This window comes from Mirounga leonina, unplaced genomic scaffold, assembly GCF_011800145.1.
Source record: "Mirounga leonina isolate KUSES-001 unplaced genomic scaffold, KU_Mleo_1.0 Mir_99, whole genome shotgun sequence".
NCBI classification, from domain to species: Eukaryota; Metazoa; Chordata; class Mammalia; order Carnivora; family Phocidae; genus Mirounga; species Mirounga leonina.
In genome coordinates this window covers 4,464,559-4,482,090 of record NW_023270971.1, presented here as the reverse complement: position 1 = coordinate 4,482,090, position 17,532 = coordinate 4,464,559, and the positions used below count along the sequence as shown (strand labels likewise).

General features: G+C 47.9%; 1 protein-coding gene across 1 annotated transcript in view; it reads left to right on the top strand.

The window, feature by feature from the left end:
* HTR4 (5-hydroxytryptamine receptor 4) overlaps positions 1 to 9,538 on the top strand; it is an 89,756-nt gene extending 80,218 nt beyond the window's left edge. Inside the window, exon 6 of the mRNA XM_034999539.1 lies at positions 9,451 to 9,538. Coding sequence (XP_034855430.1) covers positions 9,451 to 9,538 — 88 coding nt within the window. The remainder of the gene's footprint in view (positions 1 to 9,450) is intronic.
* The last annotated feature ends 7,994 nt before the right edge of the window (positions 9,539 to 17,532 follow it).

The window sequence follows — 17,532 nt, the reverse complement described above, 5'->3', positions numbered from 1 at the left end:
TTCCCCAGTATCAGAACAGATCCTGAGCCACTTTATTCAAAGCTGTGATTTTGACTTTCCTTTGTTAAGCCACCCTGGTAGAGTCATGGCCTCAAGAGACGATTGAAACGTTTTCATCTGCACCAGTGGCCCCTGTTGGTTTCACTGGGTCGATTTCTGTCGACTTTCTTATGTTTCTTTGCTCTTTGCACACATTCACCGTCCTTTTGTCCTGCAGACAGTCTGTCCCCCGCTGGTGAGCTCTGCTCTGCCGTGGGTGGGAGAAGTACCAAGCTCTCCAGAGTTATACACAAACCAGGTGTAAATATTCTCTGAGTGAAAAACCAAGGAAGGCTAAGAGAAGCCAACGTATTTGTGACCACTACTCTGATGATTCAGAGGCCTTAAAAAAGAACAAACAAAAACCTCTCAATCAGGTCTCTGGATAGTTAACGACACCGGATGCTTGATCTCTAGACAAACGACATGTTGTTAGTAAAAGACTCACAGAAGCTCCCACTAATTCACACCCCTCTGGTAGTTCATTTATTTTCTCTTGATGCCTCAGGTTTTTCTGAATTAGTCACTTAAAGACAAAAGGTCCTATCTTTCCAACGCATCCTGTTGTTTCCTTCTCCCTCCCTACGCATTCTTTCTTTGGCTCCTTGAGATCTCCGCTATTAGTCTGCTTGGGCGGCCATAACAAACTATCATATATTGGGTGGCTTAAACAACATTCATTCCTCACAGTTTTGGGGGCTGGGAAGTTCTAGATCAAGGAGCCAGCAGATTCGTTTCCCAGTGAGAATCCTCTTCCTGTTTTGCAGGCAGATACCTTCTTACTGAGTCCTCACATGGCAGAGAGAACCAAAGAGGGAGAAAGCGAGAAAGTGCTCTGGTCTCTCTTCCTCTTCTTATAAGGGCACTAATCCCATCATGGAGGCCCCACTCTCAAAACTTTATCTAAACCTAATTATCTCCCAAAGGCTCCACCTCCAAATACCATCCCATCAGGGGTTATGGACATATTTAGGGTGGGACGCATTTAGTCCATAATACCCTCAGTCCTCTACCAGCTGGAAAATATCCCTTTCTTCATCTTCAGACTCCCACCTTCTCTGCCAGGGTGTTTCCATCAGAACGACCCCAGCCCATGATGTGATTTTCGTGCTAAGGTGGCTTTCTCAGTCTCCTACCCATGGAGAGATTGAGAACCAGAACTACCTACAAGCAGGGCCATTTCCAAATGTGGAAAGGACCACACCCCCCCCCCCCCCCCCCAGGAGCTATGGAATGGAACATAAAAGAATGGAAAGCACATCACAGATGCAGAGATTGAGCAGTGCAACACACAGAGCCGAGTGAGGACCAGGGACAGAAGAGTTCAACGTCTTTTGTGATCAATACAAATGCCAGGCAATGTCGGGGAGGATTGTCTCATTCTGTAATCCATTCATTTCATTCCATTTCTATAGATTCCATGATATTCTGCACTCTGTGTGAGGTGTTGTGAGCTCTGTAGCAAGGATTAAGAAGGAATAAGGTTGGAAAGTGCTAATAGCAAAAAGGGCTTCAGATTCTAACACGTGTGGATTTGAATCGTGGCTTTGCCCATTGCTGGCCGAATGACCTCTGGCAAATCTACAGACCTCTGGCTTTGCCCATTGCTGGCCGAATGACCTCTGGCAAATCTCAGTTTCCTCATCTGTGAAATGGAGATATATAAAATAACAGCGCTGACATCATAGAGTCAGTGTAAGCACTAAATGCAATAAGATTTTCAAAGCACTTAGCATAGGGTCTGGTACAGAGGGCTAAAAGATTGTTACCTCTTATAAGATATGGACCTTGCCTCTCAGGAGTGTTAGGAGGCCAGAGATATGTCCAGACACCTGACATTAACAGATAATTTGTATTTCTACAGACAATAAATGCTGAAGGATAGTTTCGAAGGCTTCTGGAAGGCCTCCTGGTGGACATTGAACTGAGTCTGTAAGGATGGGTAGGATTGGAATGTGGCAGAATTTGGGAAGTGACTGTAGACATGGAAGACAAGGAGCACGGACATTACATCATTTAGAACACTTTTGCCTACAAGGACATTCTAGAATGCCTAACTAAAATTAACGTAAGAGGTCATTTATACAAGATAGAAAGTCCAGAGTTGGGTAGTTTCAGGTTAGGTTAATCCATTGAGTCAACAGCAGCATGGAGGACACAGATACTCTTTATCTTTCCACTCTGCCATTCTCAACCTGTTCGTTTTCATCCTGGGATGATGTTCTCATGGTCACAGAATAGCTGCAACAGCTCCAAACACTGCATCCTCCTCACAAAACCATAGCCATAACCAAATGCTAGAAGATAAGGCAGACTCTTCTTGCACTTGTGTTTTATTCAGGAGGAAAACATTTTTCAGCAGACTCCCCTAGCAGACCATTAGGTCTTATCTACCAGGAGAAGATCACAGGCCAAGCGCTTAGCTGCAATGCATCAAGCATTTTTGCCTCCACTAAGAGATATGCTCTGTCAGAAAGAGAGAGTATGGGCACATGCTTTAAAGGACATAATTCATAGTGTCTACCACAGGCTGTAAATCCGTTCATGCTTCCTGAAGAAAAACAAAGAGAGATTGGAGAGATAAGGAGACAGCTCGTGGATCTCCAGAGCAGGAAGTTTCTTGGCTTTCACTGGGGCTAAAATAAGGAATGGGGTGCTTTCAGGGATTAGTAGTCCTCTTTCCATCTCTCTGAGGCCATAATCTCTGGCCTGCTTTGCACTACACATCAACTTCATTCTTTTCTCTTTCTGGACCACCTTTCTCTCTTCTATGAACACACGGGTCAAACCTGGCTCCCTCAGACAGCCCCACCCATTCTCCGTTCAAGCAGTAAGAGCCTGATAGTGTCTTGACATCACATCTTTTCTGGAGATGGAAGAAGAGTGCTCTAGCTTTGGCCTCCACTATGACCAGGGTGAGCCTGCTGCAGGGGTGGGGATCATTCCTCAGACTGTGGGGGAACAAGGGCTGATGCCACAGCTGCATCCTATGGTGAAGAAGCACATTTGGGAGATTGCGGGCCCCTGAAGGTATGGGGTGGGGGTGTGAGGGGAACCCACTTAAAGGAAACACTCCCTGTTTTGGAATAGTTATAAATACCTGTATAGAAATGGACACCTGGACCATAATGTGGAGTTTGATCCTGACTCCACTGATAACCAAGGGGAGGGCCTGAGGCCAAGGTCCCTTACCCACCTGCAATACCTGTTTTCAAGTGGCAAAGATAAGCTAGTCCAGAGTGGAACAACCAAGGAGCTGAGGAGAGTAGAAACTGATCTGTGAGGAATGTTGAGGAACTGGAGGTGTCTCTAGCAGAGAAGAGAGGCTCAGGGTGGTCAGGGCCCTCTCGTGAATGGCATCCACTTAGTTGCCCCTAAACTCAGGCTCACTGGGACATCCTTCTCAGTGGGTCCCCACATGCAATCCATGATGGCGTCCTTCCCATCACTCTCTGTAAGGTTCTCTTTCTCCTTCCACTGCTACTAGCCTTTGCTCATGACCTCATCTTTCTTGGAGGAAGGAGCCTCCACGCTGGTCTCAGTGCCCTGGTCATCCCTCCCACTTTCCACGGTGCAGCCAGTATTCATCTCAGTCTCTGTCACCTAAGGATTCAGCCCAACCTCCTTAGCCCAGCTTTTAAGACCCCCAATAATGCCACCTCACCCTCCCTTAAGCCTCATCTCCCAGCACCCTCACCCACCATGTAGGATATATTCTTAGAACATCCGCCCTTCCTCAAACAAAGCATACCACTCTGTGCTCTGTCCTGCCACCGCGCCTTTGCCTCGCTCATGCTGGGCCTCAAACTCCCCCATTGCCCCCATGGCTGATGCATCAGGGGATCCTTCAAGATATATCCTGACTCTGACTTTTTCTCAACACCCCCACTGGTCCCATCCAATATCTCTGAGCCACCTCTGGACACCTTGAGAATCATCTGTGGCATGTAACGTAATGGCTGTCCTAAGAGGACCACATCCTAACCCCCAAATCCTGGGAATCTGTTACCTTACATGGCCAAAGGGACTTTATAGATGTGATTGAGCTATGCATCTTGACATGGGGAGATTATCCTGGATCGTCCGGGGCAGGTGGGGGGGGGGGCGCTGTACTCGCAAGCACCCTTACGTCGAGAGGCGGGAGGGTCTTCAGTGGAGGAGGTGTGCTGATGCAAGCAGAGGGCAGGGCAATGTAGCCATAAACCAAGGCATGCAGGCAGCCTTTGCAAGAGGCAAGGAATGGGGTTCTCCTCTAGAGCCTCCAGAAAGAATGCAGCTCAACCCCATCCTTTGACTTTAGCCCAGTGAGACCCATATTGGACTTCTGATCCACAGAACTGTAAGGTAATTAATTTGTGCTCTTGTAAGTCAATGAATTTGTGGCTATTTGTACAGAAGCAATAGGAAGCTGATATACCTCCTAATTTACCTCTGGGTTCCCACTCCAACCTCATTCCAGTCCATTCTATACACCACAGCTAGAACGTTCTTCCAAACAGAAAGTCCTCGTGCACCTGCTCTGCTCACAGCTTTCTGCGGCTTGTGGCTGAGTGAAGCCATCCAGGGTGTGCTGAGCCTCACCGAGTCCCTGTGCTCATCTTAGACTGACATAGCCTGTTCTACTCGAGAAGCACTCACCTGGCCCTGTGGCAGCCGTCTTTTGGCCAGCCTCCCCCTCCCCTTGCCTGCTTAACCCCTACCTACCCTTCAGTTCTCATCTCCATCTCTTCCCGGGCTACGGGACCCTGACGCCCAGCCTCACCTCTGTCCCTGTGACAAGCGCTCACGGCAAGCCCAAATGCCTCCTGTCCCAACACCTCCTGTGGCTGTGACTTTGCATCTGACTGTGGGTCTCCTGCACCACGCTGCGGGCTCCAGGACGACAGACACTGTGCAGACTGTCTTCACCACCCTCCTGTCTCCGGGGCGTGGCCCAGTGCCTAGACTGTGGGAGGCACTGAAAATATGTTTTTAAATAAACAAGTGGCCGAATGAATAAACGCCTAAGACTTGAAAGTCTCATTCCTCCCAGCCTCAAGAAAACACCCAATGTGAGGTCTTTGTTCCCAGGTGATGGGGCTCCAGCTTCGGGAAACTCTGCTTTAGGGTTGAATCCCTTTCAACCCATGCACGTTATATTTTAATAATTAAAACATCTTGCAGGCACCCCATGTGAGCACCGCCATGCTGGGGACGGCTGGGGTGATGTGGAATAAAGTCTAATCATTTCCTTACAATGCCAGGCTGGGCAGGCAGAAGGGGCTATTTTATGCGACTAATTATGGCATCCAAGCTGCTCTAAGTGCGATGCTAATTGCTCAGTGAATGAATTGTAGACTCAGGTAATTACCAAACCTAATGTGGCTCCCTTCATGTTTGAGTAAATTAATGCTACAGGCGGGAAGCAACCCCGCTTGAAGGGAGCTGCCTCCTGCCTCGCCGTTGCTTGGGAAACAGCGGTGAGTTTTTTCATCTGGGCTTGAAAATGCCCAGGTATACACCCACACATCTGGGGTCTGCCTTCCACCAGCACAGCTGCGAAACGACAAGGAAGATCTTACACCAAACAGAACCGAGAGGCTTTTGCCACTCTGACAGATGACGGGCTGTCTCTGGGGCTCGCTCTTTATCTGTAAAGCCATCATGAAGTTTTCTTTCAGCTCTGTGATCGATTGCTAAGTGAACAAACATCTGGTCAATTACTAAAGAATGGATTTCTGCACCGAATCCGCAATCAAGTACTGGCTTCAAGTTTTACATCCAATGTCAAGGAGCAACAGTACTCATAAATATTTATGGAGTGCTTACTACTTGGCCGTCACTAATCTAATAAGAGTTTTGTGTGCATTATCTCATCTAATGCTCGCAACAACCCAGAACATTTGTAGTAATTCACAGAGTTAGTGAGTGTCAGAGCCGGGCTTTACCCAGGCATTAAGAGTCTGTATTCTTAAACATCCCATGTGTCGTACTTCTCGGACCCTGGGAAAGTCACATTTTTCTGAACCTTGGTTTCCTTAACAGTGAAGATACCAGTACCTACTATGTATCCAGCCCTTTGCTCAGCCCTTTCGAGATGGTAATTTTATCATCACAAAGAAGCTGTGAAGTAGGTGGAACTGATCTCCTTGACCAGGTCACACAACGCAGTAGATGGTAGAGTCGGAGTTTGAATGCTGTTCGGTTTGTCTAAAGTATCGTGTGCTTTCTTTTTCCCCACTATTCCTCAAATTGAGGATGTGTAGATCCCCATGAATATGCTTATAGACTGCTGGAGGTTCATGCATCCTACTTCAAGAAACACAGCATAAAGTTGGCCACTGTCAGTGCTACATGAGGGTGGACCTCACGCAAATGTGTGATCTGAATTCACAAGGCGGTGTGAGTTCATAGGGTAGCCATCCAGATCACCCCAGATCTGCTTAAATACCCGTCATATACTATGAAAGTGCAAACACTGACTTAAAGATCTATATCTCATAGAGACTCGGGAATGCATACCCAAGCCCAGGGAGTACCTCTGTGGGCCAGACTCCATTGGGGACACACTGGGGACAGTCCTGCCACTGAAATCTCAGAGCGGTTCTTCCATCCTGTGTGTCCCACCCACCACACCATGGTGAGGACCCCCCACCCCACAGGTGTTGTAACTAGAAAGCATACCCTTCTGTCTACCCCCCATCTCTCAAAAAGCTGCTGCCCTTCAGCTGTGCTCTGGGTAAAAGGGAACCTCCACTTGCAATATCCCCTCCAGTTCCACACCTCTTCTCTAGTCATTCCTGAACAATCTGCTCATTGGCACATGAGAAGCTGATGCTTGGGAGAGAGGAATGGCTGCTGGACAGGCGTGCCTATACTCCATGAAAGCACATTTACGTGATCGGATGTATCAGTTTGCCTTTTCAACCAGGACACCCTTTTCATGTGAACTTGGTGTAGGAGAAGGTGCCCTTGATGGCCTGTGAAAGGAACTTTTTGGCCCCAATCAGGGAAAAGGGTCAGGAGTGTTAAGAGTTTTGAGGTCAAGAGTGTGGGCATTGTGGACACTGTGGCCTTATATCAATCGCTTAACTTCTCTGAGTCTCGGTTTTCTCATCTATAAAATGGGTTTAAGCAGAGTAGGTACCGCTTAGAGTTGTGACGAGTAAATGATACAACTGAAAACAATGTATGTAATTACAGAAAATGAGGCCTGGAGTACATCTTACTTCCTCAGTCATGTGAGCTCTGTCTGAAGCTACTGCTACCTCAGGGTTGAGGGGACAAGGCAACAAACAAACAAACGAAACCGAAACGTAGAGGAGGGACCCCCCGGACCAGAGAGGCAGACCTCCGGAGAGGAGGCACTTGTCAGCCAGCGCTGCCATCTCTGAGGGGCTGCCATGAAGCTGCTTTCGCAAGAGTTGGAAAGACGGCCAACTGGACTCAGCTGCCGGGCTCAAGAAGCCTGGCTGGGATGGTGGCCGCAGGAGGAGCAAGGCCCTTTTCCTTCTTCCAGGCTGCCATCCTCCTGCGGCGCCCCCTGTTGGAGAAGCCTGACCGGAGACCCGTACAAAGCTGACACTGTTCGCAGCATCCTTCAAAGCCAAGCGTAGAAGAGTAGTTTTGAGGCTGAGCATTAATGACTCCGTAGCTGGAACACTGACTTCCCGAGGTCTTTAGTCACATACCTCCCCGGGGCACCCTCCCTGGTCACCATCATTATAAGTGTGCCCTCTTCCTTTCTAGAGCCATTTCCAGTCTATTCTTCTCAACGCTCATCCAGCAGGTGCTTGTGGTTTTCCAAGTCCCATGCCCTCCGCTAGCCTCAAGCCCAGCCGCAGCTACAGTGGGCAATTCTGGGAGAGGTCAGACTCACGCCCTTCACCTTGTCGCTCTTCCTCAGCTACCTTCTGCTTCCAGCCAGCTCAGAGGACTTCTTATTCTAGATCAGGGTTTCTCAGTCTTCGCACTGTTGACATTTGGGGCCAGGTAACTCTCTGTTGTGGGACACTGTGTTGTGTATTGCACGGTGTCTAAGCAGCACCCTTGGTCTCTGCCCACTAGCTGCCCTCGCCAGGACAACCAAAAATGTCTCCCAGTTGTCCCTGTTGAGACCCACTGTTCTAGGTTCGTACCTGGTCCATGGGTTGTGTGAGAACCTGGGCAGTGGCATCAGATAGAGTTTGACCGACTTTACCTTCACATATTAACCTTTATTCTCTTGGGCAAGTCACTGAAGCTCTGTGTCATTTTGCTCAACTGCAAAATGAATATAATACTATCTTCTATTGTGACGATGAAATAAGGTAACGCTGGACTGGGTTTAGTACGGTACCTGGTAAATACCAATCGATCAATACAAGTCAGCAACAATTTATTATAATTCAAAGCAAAGCATTAATGTAATTCATGAGAAATCACCACCAAGTTGACTGTCAACATATGATGCCAAGTAACTGGCATGTGTTTATTTGTTCTACTGAATGGGCTTGACATTGGCCTTAGGGAAGTGGTAGCGCTCCGAAACTCTGTAGAAATTTCGTAAGGATAACTGCCAGATGCTGGAATCTGGGCTACTGATGATAAGACCCACTTGCAACTGAGATTGATTTAAAGGCAGTTAACATATGAGTGCAACTGTGTGATCCTGCAGACAAATAATAAACACTTGTCAAGTAGGAAATTTCACTGTGATGCTTAGAGTCAACAGGCTGTTTGATTCATCTAATTGATTTACTCTCCCAAATGTCACCAAAAGGAATCAAAGAAACGAATACAGTGACTATGTCTTTCAGACCCTGAGTACTTTACGAATCTCAGCACTTTGATAGTACTGGATCCAGAACCCTCCCTGGTAGAGGAAACTTAGTGTACGTAGTGCTTGAGGTAGTACATAAAGTCCATTTTGATGATTACAAAAGAGCCTTAGGCTTTGTTGGGAGGAAAGAAGAAATCTAGGTTCTAGTCCAAACTCTGCCACTAACTCTTTGCGTATTCTGGGCCTGTCATTTCCTCCAGGCCTTCAGTTCCTTACTTTTAAAATGAGCAATTTGGATTCAGTTCTTGATGTAGATTTTGCATGAAGTTCCTTCGGGAATACTATGGAAGAAGGCCTTCAGTGGGTTGGCTAGATCAATAGTTCGAATCTTTTCTGGAACCCCAGGGTTTTGGTTGGGTTCAGGGTCTTTAGAGGAAGTTCGATGGGTAGAACGCTTAGGCTCCTTTTTAGCTTTCAACCAGAGTTGCTGCTTTCAATTGGTTTGCATAGTAAGATTTCACAAAGGTTTCAAATGGTTGATGCCCAGCCCCACCTCACCATGCTCTCAGAAACAGACAGTAGAAAGGAAGTCAACAGTAGTGGGAACACTCTCTTCGGTGCATTTGAAGGACGCCTGTAGAGTTCTCATGTTTTCTTTCCTTCCTCTCTAGGTACACAGTTCTGCACAGTGGACATCACCAGGAACTTGAGAAACTGCCCATACACAATGACCCAGAATCCTTGGAATCATGCTTCTGACTGAGAACATGGCTCATGATTAAGCCATTCATTCCCATTCACGTCCGCATGAACAGGACTCCCTGGCATCTCTCTTGACCCTCCTCACCACCAGTGAGGCATGAAGCAGTGGGGCCGAGGGCCCAGGGAAGCTACATGGAACACAGTGTTGGACAGGACCAAGGCCAGAATATGGAGGATCTCAGAGTTGAGAAGGGACTTCAGGCATCCTCAGATCCAGCCTCCCATCCAATGCAGGAGTAGCATCTTCCATAGCATCCCTGGAAGTTGGTCAGTCTCTGCTTGCACACCTCCAGGGATAGGAGCTCACTACCTCCTAATGCAGTTCCTTCTATTGTAGGGAAACTTTAATTATAAGAAAGTTTTTCCTTTTGTTGGAACACAATCCTGTCTCGGCTCCATCTTCCATCGGGGGTCATGCAGTTAGCTCCCTATTCCCTTTGAGAGCCCTTAGATATTGGGAGAGACACTGATCTGCCATCCACCCACCCTTTTAAGTCTTCTCTCCAATCTAAACAGCTCCAATTTCCTCTCCATTGTGGCCATCCTCTGGACATGCAATAGTGGGTGAATTAATCAAGGCTCTTGTAATGAAGTCAGATTGATATCAATGCCAAGATGTCTGTCCAGAAGCACTAAAGAGCTGACGAGTGAAACATCAATATTTTCTGGTTGATAGATATGAACGTTTCTCTTTTCTTTTTTCTTGGGGATAGATTTGGAAACTGCTCAGGGTTTGATTTTAGATCCATTACCCAAAGGCATCTTTACTATTGGTCTAATTTGTGTGTGTGTGTGTTTAGAGATGACATTTTTCTCATTGGCATACTGGCTCTGAGGTCACGTGGAATGAATCTTGATTCATTTTCCTTCCATGACAATGGGAGAAGGAACTGCACCTTTACTGAGAATGCTGATTAAGGATGGTCTTGCAACTCATATTTGGTGAGGAAATGAAGTTACTCCAATAAGACACCTTTTAGGGGCTTTCAGGGCCCTGTGCTGAGGCAGTGCTTGGTCTCGGGCCCGGCACTTTGCTCGCTGGGGCGAAGACATAATCACAGACCAACTTACTTTCTTGGGAAAATTCCCTGTCCCCTGCCTGTGAAGCTGCTGGGGCTCCATTTTTCTGCATCTTTTTTAGCATCTCACTTCCTCCAAGCTCCTCAGGAGATGCTCCCCTGATGTCAAAGCTACCAGCAAATCATTTTGTCTTGGGGTGAATTATCCCCCCAGGTTGAAACTCTTGAGGGCAAATTTTCTTCCAGTTGCCTTTCTTTTGACTGCTGATAAAAATCCTATTGCAAAGATGGATTGCTGGTTCTTAGGGACCCAGCCCAGGGAACAGGCAATGTGGGTGGGGGGGGGGAGGTTACAAGATAAAGATGTGCCTGAAGTTTCTAGCCTCACCAGTTCTCCTTGCCTTTGTGCTTGATCTATTGACCCCACTTTCCTTCCTAAGTCATCCCAGAAGCCACAATTGCCTCCTTACCACCGATTTTATCCTTGGAAGCAGAACCCACTGGCTCTCCCTCTTCTCTCCATCCCCAGAAACGGTGGGAAGGATAATCAGACACTCTGTTTTTTTGCACTGCAAGTCCCACATCCCAGGAAACCCATCAGTTCCAGGCAAAGGAAGCTGGCTGGTCACCCCAGGTATGGGACCCTCTCAGAGAGGTTTAACAGGCCTCCTCACAGTTGCATTTTCTTTCTACACTTTTCCATGGAAAAGGCAGAGCTGAGTAAATTCGGGGCTCTAGAGTTCTTCCTGTGCTGTCTGAATGAGGTCTCTGATCTCAAAGCACAAAGAACTTCTTAGGGAAAGACTAAGAGATCATGAGAACCAGATCATCATGAGGAGGAAGAGGTTTAATGCTTTGAGGCAACTGGTAAGCTTTGTTGAATGTCCCCAAAGTTGACAGTATCTACTACTGAGTACGTAGATGCATACACACGTGCATACATCCAGTAAGATGTGTTCCCTATGAAATGCTTCTTTTCCCAGGAGCTTGGCAAGCTTATCTGCTTGTGTAAAATATGATTTCTCCGTGGTAGGTCTACCGTATTCAGTGGGAGCTTGGATTCAACAGGGATCCACAGATTATAGCATGTGTGGGAAAATGAGATCTTGCCATATCCTCAGGCCATCTTCTTCTGGACTCTCGGGACACGCTTCTGTGGGCCAGCCCCTGATTGGTGTCTGCGGAGGTCACAAGCACCCTGGGCCAGGGAAACAGTAGTGATTGAGGAACTAGAAGCCCTTGCCGTTGTCAAGAAGATGGTCTCCTTTGCAGACAAGTCCTCACAAGCAAACTTTGCTCTCGCTTTGGACCAGGGCTGGGATGATGTGGGTGATGCACCCAACAGCACATTGGAAGTTTATAGGACAGGACCAGAGGCGCTCTGTCTAGACAGCTGCTAGCCTGACATTACTTAGAGGTCTGGCTTCCTGGAGTCCAGGTAATAGAGCATGTGTATGGAAGACGGAGAAGGAGGAGATGTAGATAGAGCTTGTCTAAGGAAGGAGGAGACTTACTCTGCTGTCTTCTCTGAGAAGGCCACCCTCTTCCAGGTAGCCCCAAGTGTCAAGAAGAGATGCTTCTGGTGGGGGGGTACGCCTCTGGCCACATCTGCCAGGTCAGCCTCGACAATCATGGGGGTGCCGGCGCTGCAGCCAGACTACCCCACGCCTGGGATCAAGGCGCTCCAGCTGTGCTTGTTCTCCACATGACTCTCCAGCTCACAGGTCTGTGCGGGTAGAAGCCCCAAACTCCCTGTCCAGCTCCTGGTCAGCAGCTGGAGAGCGAAAGAGATCAAAACCAACTTCTTCAACTGACCCCCAAGTATGTGTTTGTAGACAACCCCGTTCTTCCTGAGATTTCACCTTCTCAGCTCACCACCATTTCCACTTCACGCTGCTCACTTGCTCTGTCCTGAAGCAAACTGGGAAACGGGGGGTGGTGGGGGGAAAGAGGGGGGATGTAGAGCAGATGAAGGAGGGGATCCGGGGATCCAGGGAGGGGCTGGGAGTGGCTATAACTAAACTGCCTTCAATTTTGTCTTCAAGTAAGAACAAAGTAATGTTTTCTTGGTGCTGTGCTGTCTGCCCATTTTCTCTTTGGTGTTGCAGGTTTCTCCGGGGAGAGATCAGTGTTGCTTTTGTCTTTCTGTTACTCTGCTCTGCTCTGGTCAACTTCTTCCTTGTAAACTCTGGGTCTTGTGGGTGGAAAAGACTAATGCATTTACCTTTTCTAGCCGTAATCTGCAATCTCTTTTTCATTCAGTCTAGAAAACTGTGGTCGCGTGTTTGGCTTAAATTTAAACAAATCAGGGATGCGTTTGAAGGCCTGGGTTTGGGACAGCGTGCTGCTTTGGACCTTAACCAGCTCTTGTCTTGCTTGTCTCAGCCACAAAATAGAGAAACTCTTGAGTCGGTAGGATTGTTGGGAGTGTTCCAACATGCATCCAAGGGCCACTGTTAGGATCTTCCCCAAATATGTGTCCTGCCTATACTGCAATTTACTTAATATTTTCGTTTAAGTCAATAAATTTTCACTTCGATAAACATTTGAGAAACATTATATCAATCCCAGAATAGAAAATCAGTATCACTTGCCAAAAATAGAAAGCAGCCATAGAGATAAAGAAATGAAAACAAGGTTTTTAAGTTCTAACTTAAGCCCAGGGCTTATGTGTTTACAAGGGAACTGATTTGAGTGCTGGAGGGCTGGCGGGTCCAGGGGCTCCTGATGCTGGGAAGGGCTGCGAGGGAAGTCACCGGAGAGGATCTTCCAAACTTTCTGCGTGAATGTGGTTAAATCACTAGTGGAATTCGATACCTTTTGGAACCACAGAGAGAAGGAAAGTGCAACTGATGATATTTTTCATTGCTCTTATATTTGATTCAGATTGTTCCTCCCTTCCCTTCCTCTCCTTTTTTTTAGCTCATCCCAGAACATAGCTAAGTTGTTAATAATAATAATCGTAATAATCATGTAGCAATAATAAGAGAAGCTAACATTTAATGACCTCCTTTTTGCGAGGCACTGTGGTAAGTGCTTTACCTAGATTATCTTAATCCTCATAAAATCCTAGCAAGAGAAGTAGCCAAATTTCTCCTGCTTTGCAGCAGAGCGGCCCTCAGCCGAGAGGCCCCAGGCCCCAGGCCCCAGGGCGGGAGTCCGGCCACAGGCAATGGGACCGTCAAGCCTGCAGCGCTAACCGTGGGCACAAGGTTCGGTACCAGGCTGTTTACTCCACTCTCCCATGTAGGGCACGGTGTTGGGAGAGAGTAGGAGCAAGCAGGGGTGCAAGCAGCAAGCCCTCCTGTTGCCTAGGAAGTACCCTCCTGCCTCAACCTGGGGCCTGGACAGGAATCCGGGACCTGCCTATTCCAGTGTGCAGCCCTGCCCGACACTTGCTTAGTGTCTTCTTTGGCTCCCTTCCACGCTCTGAGCCTCACTTTGGGTCTCTAAACAAGGGAGGAATTCAGTAGATGACTGGTCCGGAGGAAAGGCCCTCCCGCACCGATCATTCCTACTCTTGCCAGTATTCTCGGGCTACTGAGGAACCAGCAACTGCACACCCTGAGAAAGAGCGGTGTGAGCCAGAGCTAGCGCTCCTCTTTTGTATCTCAGACCCTCCCCGGGCTGTGCAGACGAGGAGGAGTGGCTCCAGTGGAAGGCAACTTGACTTTGCCACATTTTGTGGTTGGAACCTGGACCACTATCTGTATAGGCTCCTCTGTCCCAGGAGCTCACCACTGCGGGCACTTTATAGTTTCTATTTCCCCAGCAAGGTCCCTGGGCCTCTCACGGCAGCCTGCAGGGAGGGATTACTGACAGCATATTCTAGAAAAGGAAGCCGCCGTTGTCAGGGAAGGTGATTTGCCCAAGGACACAGGAGTCAGGGCCCAAACACTGCAGGTCACTCCACTCTAACAGATTGCTTTCTTCCTTCTCTTCTTTAAATTTGTTTCTAAATATACAAATTATATATTTTTAGACGACATAAATGATGGGTTACACAGATAATGTATTAATGCAGCCCGTCCCCATGATAACAAGTTCTAACTATAGCTAGAGCAAACACCCCTTGATCCAGCTCAATCCCACTCCCCTCCTGAGAAGTATCTGCTCTTCTACCTGGCTTATGTAACTCAAGAATGCGTTCTGTGTATCTCCATATGTATAAATGTACATATAAAAATATATGGTCTTGTCTTGTTCTTACATATAAATGATGCTGTGTATCATGATCTGCAACTTGCCTTCTTCAGCGGTACACCGTAAACGTCATTTTACATCAACACATGAGACTCTTCATCGTTCTTTTTAGTTGCAGCGCGTCCACACCGTACAGCAGATGCTGTCCACCCGGCAGTGTTGTTTCTCTTCTGGTCTGGCTGCATCCCGTGGCAGAGCGGGGCATGTGAGGCCCGCATCTGAAAATCAGCAGCCTCTCTTTTTCTGGGACCGTGCTAACCACATGAAGGTCAGCTGGAGTGGGCTCACGTTCATGGGGCGGCTGCCCTGTGGAGAAGGCCCGCCCTACCTGGGCCTCAGCCGGCCTCCCTTCGAGGCCCTCGAGACGCTCTGCCCCAGGGACACAGGCTCTACGGCCGGACTGACAGCATCCTGCTTCCGCCGCTTCCCAGGTGCGTGCCTCTGACAAGATAGTTAACCTGCTCAGCCCTAATTTCCCCAACAGGAAAGCAGGGGACAGAATGATCAGACACACTTGGAAGTGTTAGTATGAGGATGTACGCAAAGCACTTGGTAAAACTCTTTTTTAGAAGATCTATTTATTTGAGAGAGAGCACACATTGGGTTGGGGGCGGGGAGAGGCAGAGAGACTCTCAAGCAGACTCCCCGCTGAGTGCGGAGCCCAACACAGGGGCTCGATCTCATGACCCTGAGCTGAAATCAAGAGTTGGCCACTCAGCCCACTGAGCCACCCAGGCTCCCGGGGAAACACTTTTTAGAAAATGCTTTCATGGTATCATTACTTCCTTAATGGCCTCACCAGTTATCTCTGCTTCCTACCATCTGGAATATGGTACAAGGAAGAGGAGGTTATGGAAAGAGTAGTAAAAACCCCTTTCCTAATGAAGGGAATTACAGCGGAAGCAGTACTTTGTCCCCTTGCCTCCCATTTTCCCGTTTATGGAGGCTCTCATCACGCCTTCACAACTGCCCTGTGGGGTGGGCCTATTATTCCTTGTTACCATTTTACAGCCGAGGAAACGGGGACCCCAGAGTAGAGGCTGTCCCCGTAAGGGTTATGTGCCCAGCTGTGCTCTCCAGAGATTGTCGGGGCTCACAGCTGGGCAGCACCCTCAGACGCGATTATCTCGCACGACTATCTAACACTGACATTAATTCAGTCATCCGTCCGCGACACAGTGCTTAAGGCCTTTTAAAAGTGTGCCGGACACTGCACCACAAGTTGGTGACACGCAATTGCGTGGACGAACAGGACAACTCCGTTCTCTACGGCAGGTGTGAGCAAGCGCACTAGGGCCTGGGGGCCAAGTCCTCCAGGCTGGAAGAACGCTTTTTACTTTTTAAAGTGGTTGGAAAATTAAAAGAGATTTTGTGACATGTGAAAATGATGTGAAATTCCAATTTGTGTCCATAAATAAAGCTTTACTATAACACAGCCACGCCCGTTTGTTGAGGTCCCCCGTGTGGCTGCCGTGATGGAGCCCGGAGGAATTTACCGTCCGGCTCTGTCCGGGAAGTGGGCCGAGCCCTGCTGTAGGCTGATCTCTGTGCAGCCATTCATTCCACACGCACGGACCAAATGCCTACTACACTAGCCTTCTTCCAAGTTCACGGTTTTGGTTTTCAGTCTGAGCATCTTTGCAGTGATTTTAGCGCTTCCTGCTGTCCTTGTTCTAACTGTGGGTTAGATGAGCTGGAGAGAGAAATCACCAAGTTAGAAAGCAGCGGCCTCTAGCGGCCCATCTCAGCATGGTTTAGATGATTTGGTTAGGGTTACATTGAAAAAAAAAAACAACAGGTTTAGCCTGAGTCTAAGGATGGCGGGGGGGGGGGGGGGGGGGGGCGGTGTATTATTCGGAAATATCTAGAATGTTTTAGAATGTTTCCCTGCCTTTTCTAAACTGGAGAGTACAACACACTCTTAGTTAAAACGGAGATTGGCCAAGTTAAAAATAAGGTAATAAAAAGATGACTGAACGTCGTACCTGACAATTCTTCCCAATGGGATAGAAATAATTTTGTCTTGAAAAAGAACTTGAACGAAGAGACACTGATGATCATTCACACTATTTCAGTGTTAGAAAACTTGCTAGCGCCCTTGCGTTCCTATGGACGTGAATGATACTGAGGCAGCCCAGTGGGAATCAGACACTTAAATTCTTGTCCTACCTAGCTTTGACCAGTTCTTGACCGTGAGAATTTTCCCTCTCTGGACTTCAATTAATCCCCTGCAAATGAAAAGGTTGGACTAGGCGGTCTCTAAGGGCCCTTACACCTCATAGAGACTGTAAGTACATATCCTATGTGGAAAGGGTTGACAGAATTTTTCCACAGACCTTCCAGTTTAAGCAACTTACGAGGTCACTCAGCTAGCAAGTGGCAAAGCTATCCCTTAAGCACAGGTGTTGCTCTAGAAGGTGCTTTTGCTCTTGACCCCTGACCCTATAATGAGGAACAGGTCACCGCCCTATCAGGGTGATGTCTCTTCTGAGAAAGGAGAAAGGCCATCTCCTGGTGACCAGGTATCTCGGGAACTTCTGCTCTCCCCAGTGTTCGGTCACATAATAGCTCTACGGGTTGAACACCTGGCAGCCACAGGATTTTAGAAAAAAAGAGGCAAGAGACCTGCTTACACTGGAGTCTTACTTAGACACAACTCCACACGTTCCTTTTCTGTGCGGTATTTGCTGCTCTTCTTTAAAAACAGGGACTCAGGCCCAAGGCAAGAAAAAAGTTTTTAATACACTTTTATTTTTATATTCAAGATAA